The sequence below is a fragment of the Bombina bombina genome, chromosome 4 (genome assembly GCF_027579735.1).
Source record: "Bombina bombina isolate aBomBom1 chromosome 4, aBomBom1.pri, whole genome shotgun sequence".
NCBI lineage: Eukaryota > Metazoa > Chordata > Amphibia > Anura > Bombinatoridae > Bombina > Bombina bombina.
The window spans coordinates 493886232-493902643 of NC_069502.1; the positions used below are offsets into that span (position 1 = coordinate 493886232).

Below are 16412 nucleotides of genomic sequence, written 5' to 3' on the forward strand. Positions count from 1 at the left end.
GGCGATTATAGCAATCGACGCCGAGAAGGCGTTTGATCGAGTCAGTCATGATCATATTTTAACTACATTAAAACAATTTGGATTCCAAGGCAAATTTCTGAATTTAGTGAACAATTTATGTAGTCAGGCAACATCAAAATTAGTCAGGCACGGGCAGGAATCACAGGTCATTCGATTGGAACAGGGCACAAGGCAGGGATGCCCGCTTTCTCCTTTACTTTTTGATTTAGCGATTGAATCCCTTGCTATAAAAATCAGAAACCAGAGCGAAGGTATTAGGATTAACAAAAAGGAGCTAAAGGTGTCCTTGTATGCAGACAATCTACTGGTGTATGTCTCTAACACTACTCGGAATATCCCAATAATTCTTAATATAATTAAACAATTCGGCCAGTTTGCAGGGTACAAAATGAATAAACAAAAAACAGAACTACTCTGGTTAAGGAAGAACGATACCTCGTACTTAAATAATCCATTTAAGACAGTTATGAAGGCATTCAGATATCTGGGAATACTTGTTTCGGCAGATCCTCAAGAATGGTACTCATTAAATATTATTCCATCCTTGGCACGTGCCACTTCACTTATGAGAGACTGGCAGAATTTACCTCTTTCCCTCTCGGGGCGTATTGCTCTATATAAAATGGTTATTTTGCCAAAAATGTCATACATTCTCCAAAACCTCCCGCTTCTCATAAAAACCCAAGACATTAAGAAATTTAATACGGCTCTTCGTAAATTCATATGGCAGTCAAGGAAACTGAGAATTGCCTTGCAAAGGTTATACCTAGCAAGGCAATTCGCCGGGCTGGCCCTCCCAAACTTGTATTTGTATAATTTAGTTTTTTTGGGCCGCACTGCGACAGATTGGGTGGCAGAAGCTGACTATTTTATGGATAATGAGTTAGAGAACAGTTTAATCTTCCCTTTAAAGACTGTATCGCTCCTACATACACCGACCCATCTAATACCTAAACAAGTGAAAAACCTCAAGTCTATATATACAATAATCCTGGCTTGGAAGCAGATAGGCACATTGCTGGGAATAAATACTAACATTCCCACGTATATCAAACCTTTATAGGCAATATAGAATTCCAGGAAGGATCTCAAGCCCCACATTTGAAAGAGTGGCAAGAGAAGGGGCTTAGATTTGCTGCACAGCTTTATCATCCAGAATCAGGAATTATCAAATCTTTCCAGGAACTGAAAACAGAATTCAATCTAATTAATCAAGATTTCTTTGCCTATCTTCAGGCCAGGCATTACACCACTCAACTGCATACCCAATACAACTGGAGATGGACCTGGGGGAAGTTGGAGCAATGGCCAGCCCTGATAAAGGCTGGTCGCTGCTCTAACTCCCCATGGTATACTCTCCTGAACTCTCAGAAAGGCAATAGCAATGTTGAAGATTAGCCCAAAAGTGGTCGGAGCAATTATCTAGGACCATTGATAAGGAAACACATATTGTGAGATCCTTCTCACTATTACGCAATACCACGATGGCCGAAACATGGAAGGAGTCCCACACAAAGCTCATATATCAGACATATTACACGCCAGACAAGGCTTCTAGATGGAATAATGCCGATTTCAAGGAATGCCCAAAATATAGCTTATTGGCAGCAGACTTATTGCATATGGTATGGCTATGTCCAAAAATAAAACAATTCTGGCATAAACTAGAATACTGGTTAGTAAGAGTGGTAAAAATAAACCCCCTTAAACTTGATTTTTCAAATATAATTTTTTTTGTCAAACAATAAGGAGGATTTCAGAGAAGCCAAAATATTAAATCTAGTAGTTCTGGCCGCAAGAAACTTAATTTTTAAAAAATGGAAAACTAGATTTATACCTACAGTGAACGAGGTAAAAAATTATCTCAAAAAACAATACGGGGTAGAACAACTTGCCACAGATCTAAACCTAGAGGGCAAAATTGTAGCATTCTTCAGCAAATGGTCAAAGTTTATTGAAATCTTTTCATCAACCGAAATAAAGTATATGATAAGCCCATTTCAAAATTCAGAAATAGTTCTCTTGGGCATTTGGTAGAGTGGGGCTGGCGCGGGGGGGGGGGAGGAAAGTTAAAGCAAGGAGGGTATTAAATCTACATTTCCTTTTTTTTTTTTTTTTTTTTCCTTCAGTAAAGGAAAAAACTATTTCCTCTAATAAAAGGTATAATCTGGCTAGCTTTAAGGGCAGTGAGGCATCCACTAGACTGTGTAAACATCAACATCATAAAGAAGGTCAGACAACATTAACTCTATTTCGTTGTCCACTGCTTTGTTGTTTCAAGGTGTTATTGAGCAATGTAAAAGGAAGGCTTATTTTTGATCTGATGAAAAACTAAAGTTGTCAATGATATATATTTAACAAAGAATTTCTTTTGGTTGAGTAAGTTCAGTTGCTTTAAAATAAATTTGTGTTAGTATAAACAACAGACTATGTCATAAGGCATGTTTGTACTGTCTACCGACTTGCCTATTGTTGATGTACCAAATTACTGCTGTACTGCTGTATTTTTTCTTTCTTTCTTTTTTCTTTGTTTTGTTTGTTGGCATTATTGAAATAAAAATAAAAATGATATTTAAAAACAAACAAAAAAAAAAAAAAAAACGTCTCTATGTGATTTAGCTAATCTATTGTTCATGTGGGGTCCAATGTGTAGGACACACGTGCCGCAAAATCAAAAGACGGTGGAGTGAACATACATGAAATATAAAAAGAAAATTCTTGAAACATAGTGTATCAAGGCACTGCATTTATGTCCATAAAGGAAACTCTAAAACACTGTCTATTATCCCTATTCAGTAGATATCGAGAAATAGCCACAATCCAATGCTTTGCCTTCGCCGTAGGGAAACCTTCTGGATTCATAAATTACACACTCTGATTCCAGATGGCCTCAACGAATGTGTAGATCTAGCAGCTTTTGACCTCTAAACCTGACTAGCTTGGTATAGTATCTCAATATCGCGAGAATCGTATCACTCCCTAAGCACGTATTCACTCTTCCATACTTCACCACCACTAGTCATTTTCTCCCCTGTTATAATTTCATATGATTTTATATCATTCTGGTAATAATAGACACACATTCCCTCTCCCATTCCTATTTATACATACCACTTTTCCAGTGGAACTGTCCTTACATCACTTTTGCTACTTAGTCTATTACTTTGCACTATTATACCTTAGATTTTTATGACAATACATATCTTGCTATTATTATAACACTATAGTGATACATAATAATCACATTTAATATCATTTAGTTCAATGCACTCGTTGCACTATACACTAGAAACACTTCTCTGATTAGTGTTATCATATAGTAATAGAACACTTTTATTTACTTTGTGTCACTTTACAACAATTATTACTATTATTAGTAATAATCCCTAAAATACCTCTGACATACACCATCCTACATATTATACACACCCAATGCCACTTTAACCCAGAAACATTCCTTTATTCACATTAGTGACGTTACTACTACAAGTTGATCCTTTCGCTAATTTTGGACATAATGTATACTACAGTCTAAGAAGTTAGACCTTCTTATACATGATACGTAATCGGACATAACTAAGCGTGATTTGATACACACTTTTGTTTAAACACTATTTTAGTGACATCTACTTCCATATACGTTTAGACACCCTGTATATAGTGTTTAGTGAACCCCCACCTGATGATCCCACTATTGGCATATAATCTTTATTGATCGGACAATCATAAAATACATTGATGGTTCTTGCAATATCTATGACATTTGACAACGATAATACATTATCACTGATCACATTATAGATCTGCTGATCACGGCGTTTAAACTCCAGACTGTGATACCTTTTTCTGTCTCCACAAGGCCTCGCCCACAATATGATGTTCCGCCTTTTGGTCCTCTCACTAGCACTCTGAGAAGGTGTTAGTGTTGGACCAATACGCCACGTATTTGGGCATTACCTAGCGTCATTTGACTCACACACATGTCTAAACAACCCATTATCGGTACTATATTAATATCATGGACGTAAGTTAATATCCACTTAGTGCCTGGAAGATCTTAGAAATCATGATCTACTGAATATCCATTCAGTAAGAAATGTTTGCAATGGTTAACCCTAACGGAGGACACACAAGTAAGAACAACATTTCCTACATACTTTACACTTCTGTTTGGCTTTGTAGCCCGCACAATGGAAAAATACATTAGATTTATCGCTACATTATACTCTTTACAAATAACAACAGTCATCAGTCGACTATTTAGATAGTCTATATAGTCGATTTAATTATCTCAGGCACTTTTATTACTATATATAATGCTGTTGAGCCAGGTGTTGCTTATTATTTAGGTGTGTTTGTATGGCATATATAGCAAGTGTTTATTACCCATTTTATTAAGCTTGATGAAACAGCCACTGGTTGGCTGAGTAACACGTTGCTAGTATGTTTATATTTTTTAATAAAGTAAGTTTTTTATACTTACCACTTGCTGCCGTACATTCTTTATTCTTTGCACCTACACCCCATCTCTGGATTGCTGGGAATTCCTGATTGCCGGATATTTGTCTACTGGGTGACTATATTGATCCCATCTTGCCTCTATTGCACCAAGGGTGGTGCTCTACTAAATATTAGTGAACATCTACAAGAGGTCAGTCTTCTAGGTGACTGTTATTGATCCCAGATTGTCCCTTCTGCATCACTAAGGGTGCCACATCTAATGTGAGTGTATTTATCACATTTTGTATCTTCTTTGCATCAAGCAATAGTGAGCCAAGTGGTATTTCTGTCTTTTTACATTGTCTACACTTTTCAGGGTTTAACTTAAAGGGACAGTCTAGTCCAAAATAAACTTTCATGATTCAGATAGGGCATGTAATTTTAAACAACTTTCCAATCTACTTTTATCAACAATTTTGCTTTGTTCTCTTGGTGTTCTTAATTGAAAGCTAAATCTAGGAGGTTCATATGCTAATTTCCTAGACCTTGAAGATGGCCTCTTATCTGAATGCATTTTGACAGTTTTTCACCACTAGAGGGTGTTAGTTCATGTGTGTCATGATAGATAACACTGTGCTCACGCACGTGGAGTTACCTAGGAGTCAGCACTGATTGGCTGAAATGCAAGTCTGTCAAAAGAACTGAAATAAGGGGGCAGTCTGCAGAGGTTTAGATAGAAGGTAATCACAGTGGTAAAAAGTATATTAATATAACTGTGTTGGTTATGCAAAACTAGGGAATGGGTAATAAAGGGATTATCTATCTTTTAAAACAATACAAATTCTGGTGTAGGCTGTCCCTTTAAGAAAAGGGGAGCAAAATAGCTGGAAAAATTGTTTTAGCTATGCATAATTAAGCACTTTACATCACAATTTTAAAGTGTTCTATGTCCCTTTAACATTTAATTTTATCTGGCACACACTATATACTAGAAATTTGTTTTTCTGGGGACATTTGCATTCACCCTTAAACAAATATTTGAAAACAAATACATTTGGCTACATTAATGTGAACCTAAAAAGCTGAATAGTGCAATTCTAGCTTATTGCTACTAATCCAAGACTGTTATCCATATAACAACAACATCTGCTGACCTCATTCCTTTCTTATCAGTTTATGTACCTTTATGTTAATTAAATATACATTTGACACTATTATATGGTTTATTGGAATATTTTATGCTATATGCTTTATTTGTGGTGTGAAGATATAAACATTAAGGAAATAAGGGATTTTTGTTGAAACAATTATTTTAAAATATTGTGAACCCCAACACTTGTCTAATGTTCTGTTTTAATCTTTTATAGAGTAAAATAATTCCACGTAAAAATTGTGTTTAGTAAACAGCTGCAGAGCTGATATCCCAGTGGGACTGCTGAAATCAGCACTAAAGTCTGACCGCATGCAGTGTAATGCTACTAAGCAGATAATCTATAAGAGTTCCAAGGAGAGTTCCTCTCGGGACAGAAACGTTGACCTCAGATTTGATACAGTTTTTAGTCCATATGCTTTTAGTTTTATCAAGAGCTGATTTCAACTTTTCCTTTGAGTTTGTAGTTTGACCCATATGACTCTGAGTGAGCAAAGCTAATATAAATGATGTGGTGGACATTTAATTGGGCATACAAATAACTAAGCATTTTAGTACTCACAGGCTTACCATCTGGACCAGGTTGTCCAGGAGAACCAGGATTCCCAGGCAGTCCAGGATCTCCCTATAGAGAAATAAATACATAATCTTTCAGGGAGGCAAAAGTGTCTGCAATGATATCAGAGCATAATCTTTACCCTAAAAAGAATAGAACCCTAAGGAGTAAAGTTCTTGGATTTGAGCCCAGATACATTTTATGTAAAAACGGTTAATTTGAACACAATTACTGATGCCATTTATCTACAGGATGTAAATAAACACATGATAACATGTGAATGAGCGCAAAATACATTTTATATGTTACATTTGAAGTTTGTGTACACACACACATATATGCCCACACACACATATATTGCACATTATATTTCCTACATATAAACAGTACAAGTATAGCAAAGTCATTATATTATATTGTGGACAACCATGGATCAATCAAAAAAATCTTGTAATACATTTTTATTTTAAGAAAAAGGCTTGCAAGTTGTATAGTTTTGTTAGTATAACATATTGTAGTGCTGTTCTTGGCTGATGAATTCATCTTTTACTTGTATGTTTTCCATTGAATGATGCTTGGAAAACAACTGCAGTGTCTAGTTTTCCAAACAGCTATTAGTTACCAATTATAAAGACATTTCCAAATGGTTCTCCTGTGTTATGGTTGTGAAGCAACTCAGTTCATGTAATGGCAAATGTCTGCAATAATTGGAACTTTTTTTTTCCAATAAGGATTATACATATGCATGTACTTCCATTTAATTGCTATTAGCCCACTAGATAACAATATCCTACATTTAAAAGAACTAAAATATATTTTTAATGCAAAAACTAGTCTGCAAAGATTTTAAAGCGGGGTTATTCTGATATAACCTTTAGCACAGTAAGTATAAAACAATAAATAAAACTTAGCTTCAAACTCAATGACTGTAATATATATAAAACAAGGGCATTCTGCATTATAATTAGTAATATATAAATATATATAAATATATGAATATCTATCTATCTATCATCTATCTTATCTATCTTATCTATCTATCTATCTATCTATCTATCTATCATCTACCTATCTGTCATCTATCTATCTACCTATACAGTGCATACAAAGGAAAAATTATAAATATACAGTAGAAGGCATGAGACATAGAAACTATACAAAGGGCCACATGTATTAACTTTCTTGTGGACAAGTTTCTCAACTTGAGAACTTGTCCACACATCTTGACGGCATAGGGGCATCAGACCCAGCTCATCCACTGCCCGTATGTACCACTGCACACTGAAGTGACAATGTAATCCCTTGCCTTGCGTAAATGCCTGTCAATCACCCGAGCAAGTGAATTCGGGATGATTTCTCTCTGCCAACTCAGAGGTGGCAGAGAGTGTAAGAAGCAGCGGTGCACATGCAAACCTGCCCCACAAGGGCTCAGAAGCAGCTTATGCTGCTTAGTACATGGAGCCCATAGAAGGAAGAGTTCAGAAGTAAACTGAACACTAATTGTTGCTTTGAAAAATGTGTTTATTTCTTAACTCAAGTAATAAGTGTAGCTCCAGCTTCCTTTGGTCATTGCAAGCCATTTCTGATGTCAGAAATGATGGATAGGTCAGCCTCCAGTCACGGCTTCTCCCCTGGGGGAATCAGTGTCTGATTCAATGCTGTGATTGGAGGAAGCCAGATTCCTCATTTTAGACCCAGGAAGAGGCTTTGCGACGGGTGGAGGAAGCTGGAGCTGCTGTGAAGATTAAAAGGTAATTTTTTTTCTCAACAGAAGTGAAATGTAAATGTTGATGAATTAAAGTGCCCCTGTTTTTATTCAAATTTTTAAAAACTGGGCACTTTAGCATCAAAATTGACATTCACTTTAAATTTGCTTTGTTCCCTTGGTATCATTTGTTTAAAATCATACCTAGGTAGCCTCGGGAACACCAATTATCTACTGGGAGCTAGCTGTTGATTGTTGACTGCATATTCTATGCTTCTGGGTTATTGGCTCACCCAACATGATCTGCTAGATTCCAGTGCATTGCTGCTCCTTCAATAATGGATATCAATAGAATGAAGTAAAATTGATAACAGAAGTAAACTGGAAAGTCATTTAATATTTTATGCTCTATCTGAATCATGAAATAAAATGTGTGGGTTCCATATCCCTTTAAGTCTATTTTAATGTGCTTTATACCCCAGTGATCATGAACTCAATGGTGTGGAATGTGGTGATAATGCAAATAAATAACAACATAAATAATCTTCAACTGAATCATTGGGAAACTCATGTTGATATTGTATTCACAACCTATCCAAAGATAGTTTAACACAGAACAAGACAGCATGGAAAAGAACAGCTTTATAAAACTAGGGCACACTATGGGATATATTACGAGTGGCTCATTAACATGTGAGGGAAAACGGGTTTATCGCATGTGTTTGCAATTGCTTTTTGGTAATTAGACGGCCGCTAATTACTTTTACTTTTGCTATCGTACCGCACAACGTATATATATACATACATCGGAGCTTCAGTAAGCTCCAGCATTCTGTTAAGTAACAGCCAAGAGCTTGAGTTCCTGACCTCCAGGCATATGGAACCGGAGAGCGATTGGTGCTCCAGTTCCATATGAGGGAAGATGCCAGATCATTATACAGTGACACTGTCTGTGTCACTGTGTGTAGAGATCATCTGCTGGTGCTGGCAGGAGGTTTGGCAGGGAATCCAGGAGGCGGTTGGGCAGCCCAGCAGCAGGGACGGGGAGGGAGGGAAGGGGGGAGGGGGAGGGAGTAGGAGGTTCTACACTACAGAAAAAACCTAGCTTGGGGGGTCCCTAGCTGGTGATCGCAGGAGGGGGGGTGTGGGGGACCACTATCTAATTAATCCATTCCCTACAGAGAATAATAAAAGTGTGGTGCGCAGCTGCAATTAGTGGCCATCTAATTACCAAAAAGCAATGGCAAAGCCATATATGTCTGCTATTTCTGAACAAAGGGGATCCCATTGAATCTTTTTACAACCATTAGTGCCATGATTGCACAAGAGGTATGTAAATAATTTAAATGAGAAACCCAAAGTTTGTGAAAAAGTTAACAATTTTTTTTTATGGCATTTGGCGGCAAAATGATGGCATGAAATATACCAAAAGGGGCCTAGAGCAATATCTTGCTTTGACAAAACAGAAAAGAAGAGGAGCGCCGACTCAAATGTAGTATATAACAATTTATTATAACAGAGACATACGGATTAAAAACACTCACAAGATGTATGTAAGCACTATACACATCACAGCCGACTGCCAAAGATGTCCCCTTAATGTCCACTCTGGACCACTCCGTTATAGAGTAATGCGATATGGGGAAACCCAAGTCTCACGCTGTACTGTCAATCCTTACAGACCTGCTCTGAAGTCGCGGGATAATGACGTATTTAGGGCGTTCAGCGGTAAACTCTCGGCTGTCGGCAAGAAGATCAGAACTACGGTTCCCTCTTAGGAACAAAAAAGGTTGCAAACTGTGTATACTTCAACGCGTTTCGTCCCGATATACGCGTTGAAGTATACACAGTTTGCAACCTTTTTTGTTCCTAAGAGGGAACCGTAGTTCTGATCTTCTTGCCGACAGCCGAGAGTTTACCGCTGAACTCCCTAAAGACGTCATTATCCCGCGACTGCAGTGCGGGTCTGTAAGGATTGACAGTGCAGCGTGAGACTTGCATTTCCCCATATCGCATTACTCTATAACAGAATGGTCCGGAGTGGACATTAAGGGGACACCTTTGGCAGTCGGCCGTGATGTGTATAGTGCTTACATACATCTTGTGAGTGTTTTTAATCCGTATGTCTCTGTTATAATAAATTGTTATATACTACATTTGAGTCGGCGCTCCTCTTCTTTTCTGTTTTGTAGTTGCTTGGGAACCATGGAAGTTAATTTCAGAGGAGCAACATGACTTTTTATGGACACTCATCTGCCTAGTAGTTTACAATACCATTTGAACTTTACCAGTGAATTTTAGGTTTGTAAGTACTGGCTATTGAATGGACTGTATCACTTGATACCTGTATAGACACGTGAACATTATATCTTATGTTTTTTGCATTTTCATATACATGCACTTTATAATTTGATATAGTTCTGACTATTGCTGTACCTTTTAGGGTGTATTGTTAGCGCTTTGCTGTGTATCACTACACATTTGTTTTCTCAATATCTTGCTTTGTCTACTTAATAAAATATACACATTTTAGACAGGTAAATAAAAAAAACAAGGCTCTATTTCTGTTTAAATGATGTAATAGCAAAAATGCAAGTTCTTCTCTGAAAGTCCTGGAAATGAAGGGGTTAAATTTGGTGGGCTACACAATATATTGCCAAAAGTTTGTGGACACCCTTACTTATTATTGAGTTCAGCTATTTCAGCCATACCCATTGCTAACTAGTGCCTAGAATCTATACATAGCCATGAAATTTTCATAGCCAGGTGATCTTAAACATGATACTATTTGACCCTGGTCAATTGTCTAGGAGCAACAACAACTCAACAACAACAATAGTGGTAGACCACACAAACTCACAGAGCAGGCTGTTGAGTTCTAAAGAGCATTGCCGAGTGCTAAAGAGCATCCCTTATGACCTGTTACATCACACACTGCAAAGTTCCAAAGTCGCTCTGGATGCAACATCAGCACAAGAACTGTGCATTTGGAGTTTCATAAAATTGGTTTCCATGGCCAAGCAGCTGTATGCATGCCTCACATAAACATGCGTGATGACAAGCTTTAGCTGGAGTTGTGTAAAGCATGTGGCCACTGAACTTTGGAGCAGTGGGAATGTTTTCTCTAGAGTGATGAATCATGCTTCATAATCTGGAAGTCTAATTGAGGAATCTAGGTGTGGTGGATGCCAGGAGAATATATAAATCCAAGAATGAGGAGTTTATAACCACAGAAATAGTAAGTATCCTTTACTAAAGGACTTCAGTCCGGTAAACCCCGTAAATAATATAGGTGAATGTCTGTCTTTGTTCAGTGATTCAACCGTATATATGTGCTTCACTTACCCCACCGCTTGCACTATTAAACATCCAGTCCTTGGATGTTGTCCCTGGTCAGATTGGTAAAGCTTTCAAACCGGATCTATGACTGGCTCTATATTTGGAAAATGTATCTGCTTCAGACCGGAATCGCTGCATTCAGCATGGATCCGTACATCCCAAACATCCTCTTTCAGACACAATTGCAATCATGGGATAGGGTAACAGCGCTGTCAATCACCAAAAGCAGGCTTCCCAAATCCGGCAAATGAGATAGAGTTTTTTAACCGCTTTGTACTGTCAGCTGTGCTACACTTTGGGTCAGCATGTAGGTCAAAGGATAGGAAAAGGAGCACCAGCTATATTAAAAACTATCTTTTAATGAAATCCTTAAAAATGTATCCATACACAGCATGACAATAGTTATACAATAGTTATACAGAAAAACAGCTGACGCATTTCAGCTTGAAGTCGTACTCTAAGCTGATATTTAGACAATAAAATCCAACACTCTTTTAAAGGGGCAATTCAACCTTTTAATGGTTAATTGATTTTCAAAGTTATGTGATGCCAGGAGAATGCTACCATCCAGAATGCATAGTGACCAATTTAAATTTTGGTGGAAGAGGGATATTGGTCTGTGGCTGTTTTTAATGGTTTTGGCTAGTACCATTAGGTCCAGTTAAGGGTCATCCTTATGCTTCAGGATATAAAGACATTTTAAGCAACTGCGTTTTTACACCTTGGAGCCAGATTACATGTGGCATGCTAATAAATGTGCACAAGCAATTGTTAGGTTTATCATGGCTGTCTATACACGTCAGAAGTAGCACGTGTATTACAAGTTGAAAGTAAATGCATTTGTTGAGCCCAATTTAATTTACCGCACTTTGGGTTAGAGCGACCTTAGAGCTTTGGTTAACTGTAACGCTCAATTAAAAAAGTTACACCCATAATAAAATTATCTAATAGAAATTAGAAATAGGTTTAAGAAAAAAATAAAATCCTGCAAAAAGCTTTAACATAGTGATACATACATATTAGGAATGTGTATGCACAAATATTCTAGGTCATTCGTTTCCCCGAATATTCGTTCCCTGCACTATCTATTTTTTGTTTTGTTTAAAACATAACAAAAATTGAATTTTCGGTAAACATTTTTTTAAAAGTTAAAATGAATATAAATGTTTCAGAGCTACAGGTGAAAAGTTCACCTGTATCTACATACTTATTTTTAAAGTGTAAAATGCTTACCCTGACGTGCTCTGGAGTGGGCTAACCCGATCCTCTTCTTGCCAGAGCCATAGGTGTGCTAACAGGAGGCTTAGAACGTTCGGCTCCCAGAACCTGCACTAAACTTAAAAGTACAGGTCCTGGGTGTCGAGCACGGTAACTCTCCTGTCAAGAAGAGGATCAGGTTAGCGCACTCTCCAGAGCGTGTTAAGGTAAGTATTTTACCCTTTTAAAGTAATTTAAAGTAAACTAATAAAAATATGGACAAATTTCATCAGTATTTTTTTTTTCAATTTCTTTGGTACATCGGATTTACCGTGTCCTTACACTCCATTCTCTACACAGAGGCAGAAAATGGCGTGTAAGGATGCGGTAAATCTGATGTTGAATTAAGATGGTCTTGATAAAAGCTAAACTGACTAGCCAAAATGTCGACTGTTAAGAGATGAAACATTTGGGAATGAAGAATATAGGTTGGAAAATATAAAGTCCTGAGAGTGCCCTTTTATATTTGATATTTGAATGAGTAACGGTGGGGAGACACCCAAGCTACAGACATCAAGAGAGTGAGTGCATGAAGGTGGTGAATTTTATATATATATATATATATATATATATATATATATATATATATATATATATATATATATATATATATGTATATGTGCATCGGAGTTCTTTGCAGTTAGGGGAATATGTTCTAAATATTTTTAAATAGATATTCCTATATATCTGTATATATCTATTCCTATATGAAATCATCCATATATATATATATATATATATATATATATATGTATAGGTATATAGATTACCAAAACAAACATTAAATATATTTAAATATGATTTTAAGAATAAATACAACATATTTTTATTTGTGAAGAACATTGGAATGTGAAATAAGTAGGGTGTAAGATTTTTTTCCACTCTTCACTCTCCATTGAAGGTCTATGGGAGAATAAATCAATGTGATCGCAATGTTTTAACTTTTTCAGTGTGTTGGGTTACAGCGTAAGCCAAATCCTTTTACTTTCCACTTGTAATACGCGCAGTATTCGATGTGTGCAAAAAGCCAAAGTCAAGCACAATTAGAGTGAGAGCGGAGTGATAAATAGAACTCTAAACATAATCTAGCCCTTTGTGGTAAGGTCCTTTCTTATTTTAGCATGACTGTACCCCTTTACACAAAGTAAGGTATATAAAGGCATAGTTTGCCAAGCTTGGTATGGAGGAACTCGAGCATTGACCTTGATGCCACTGAACACCTTCAACGCCATTTGCAAAACAGACCTTCTCATCCAACAGTAGTGCCTTTTGGTTGAATGGGCATAAATTCCCGAAGACAAAATCTTGTGGAAAGCTTTTCCAGAACAGTTGCATCTGTTAAAGCCAAGTTTGGGGGAAAAATCCACGTTAATGCCAATGGTTTTGGAATAGAATGTCCAACAAGCGTATATAGGTGTGTTGGTCAAGTGTCCACATAATTGTGGCTAAATAGTTTATTTACTAATATATATTATTTTGAAAAAGTGTGTAGAAACCTCTTAAAAATGGACCTGTTGACAAGCCAGAGAAGATGCATGTTTATTTGTGCCATTTTTACCCAGTCTGGGTTTAAAAAATATAAGATTTACTTAGATGTCTTAACTAATTCAAATGGCATCACTTCCAACCGATTGAAATGCGACAGAAAAAAAGAAGCCAAAAAACACCCAAGTTAGGCATGATACTTCTTTATAGCAGACTACAATGAATTGGAATGGGGGTCATTCTTTGAAGCTATAATAATGCAAATATAAGGTCTTCAGTGAGCTAGATAAGCTTTGACATATCATTGGTGAAACATGATCTTTAGACAGAGAGAAGAAACAGAACATAAAATCTGGCATTCCTTAGATTAACTGAAGCAAATAATAAATCCTATATTTTACAGTAAATGGAGCAGGTAGCTGTCATACTAAGAAACTTCCACCACATTGTAGTGAACAGGGGACAGGGAGAACATTATAACAACATTGAGCATTCTTTACTGCTGAATAAAGATATGCCATGCGTTACAAGAATAAAATATTCTTAATGAAAGAAGTTTGAAAAACAGAAATAAAATTATATTTGATGATATTCAGCTAGATTACGAGTTTTGAGCGCTAGAGGGATTTTAACGACTGCCACAAAAGCGGCGTTATTTCACTTCCCTATAGCGCTGCTATTACAGGTTTTAAAAAATCAGGCTTGTGCGGGCGATATGGTTGCGTTGAGCACCATACAGCACCCAAAATACAAGCGCTGCTTTGACGTGCTCGTGCACGATATCCTCATAGACATCAATGCGATTGCGGAAAGAAAAGCTTTGTAACGCAGCCCCATTGATGTCTATTGGGAAACAAAAAGTTACGTTTAAACCTGGAAATTACACTGCTAGGCAGACATCTGAACTCTCCCTGAAGTTCAGGGAGTCTCCCTGATTGTAATAGCGCCTCCCTGATGCCAGCAAATGGAATGCAATCTCCCTGAAATTCCAAGTACCATGATCCAATGTGGCCCAAATCCGGTAAAGGGTTTCTTTAAGGAATGCCTTTAGTTGCTGGGACGTTATAGAACCCTCAAAGCATGCACCAGTAACCAAAAAGCCCCCACTGATTTTAATAAAATAAAACACAAATACTACCTTATTTACTGCACGCAATTAAACTTCATATTCTAAAATATTTAAGCATTCAACAAGCGTACGATCACTGGAAAATAGATTTGTTGTATGTGGTTGTGCAATAAAGCTACTTTTTTTAAATGTGACTTTAGTAAGAAGCTACTCTAATCATAAGTCTCTATCTTATTTAGGGTTCCAGGGTGTCAAATATATAACTGGGAGGGGGGGGGGGCGGCGCAGTAGCGGGTTAAGCCACTTCCCTGAAATGAGTTTTTGCAGGTTGGGATGTCTGGCTAGGTATAACTAAAGAAGAACTGTTACAACTCACCTTGCTATTGTTTTTCCTCTTGTGTCTTCGTTAAAGCCGTTCTCTTATTTTAACCCTTTACATGTGCCGTTAGTGAAGCTCTACTTCTTCACACTGGGTGTCGCTATCTTGGAATTTAAGTATACTCAGACACTGTGAGAGTGGTGGGCATTCAAAGATTAGTGATATTGTATTTTTGACAAGCCTTATTTTTCTCTTCAGTTTAGAGGGCACAATACAGAGCGGGGGAGCTGTACAGATTTGCACTGTATACATTGCTCTTTATTGTCCCTGAGGCCTTTTTATATGTGTTCTGTAACTTTTAAACTGAGAAAAAACTGCAAAGAAGTAATGCTTCTGTTTTCTGCGGTGTAAGCATAGTTCAAGGTACAGCTGTGAAAAGGCAGTAGCATCACTAATGTGTGAAAAGCACACTGCTTCCATCACAGGATGCAACAGTACATGAGCTACAAGATGGTGGCATCCAGTCTAAAGATGCAGCGCTTTACCAACAAGCTTCTGTAATGGGCTAAATAAGAGAACAGCTTTAAAAGAGACCTGCAGGTACATGAGGGAAAATACAAGCATGGTGAGTAGTAACAATGTTACTGAAGTTGTAACCAGAAGTTTAATGTCCCATTAACAAAAATATAATTTAAACTAGGTTTACTTGCTGTTGCCTCTTGTTGTACACCTATAGCCATGTTTGCTCATCAAAAGCACATTACAAAATTAGTTTTTTTTGGAATAGCACTCATCTCACAATCTGACAAAAGTCAGAAATGTTGGCAGACATTACACAGGCTAAACGCATGTTAGGTTACATACTCTTCGCTGTTAAGACCGAGGAAGAACTCAAACTAAATACTGAAAAGCTTTTAAACATGTATAGCATATTATAATTGTTGATAATAACTGTTAATATAGACAAAAAGGTGGATGTGTTTTTAAACTCACAGGGGCCTCTTAAGGTTTGAAGTTAAGATCTCAATGGTGTGTGGGGGGGGGGGGGTTATTTAAAAATTACAACCATTA

General features: G+C 37.1%; 1 protein-coding gene across 1 annotated transcript in view; it reads right to left on the bottom strand.

Moving 5' to 3' along the window:
- The window catches only part of LOC128656477 (collagen alpha-1(XXI) chain-like), a 788552-nt gene that overhangs the window by 271012 nt on the left and 501128 nt on the right, over positions 1-16412 (bottom strand). Inside the window, exon 10 of the mRNA XM_053710398.1 lies at positions 6174-6236. Coding sequence (XP_053566373.1) covers positions 6174-6236 — 63 coding nt within the window. The remainder of the gene's footprint in view (positions 1-6173; positions 6237-16412) is intronic.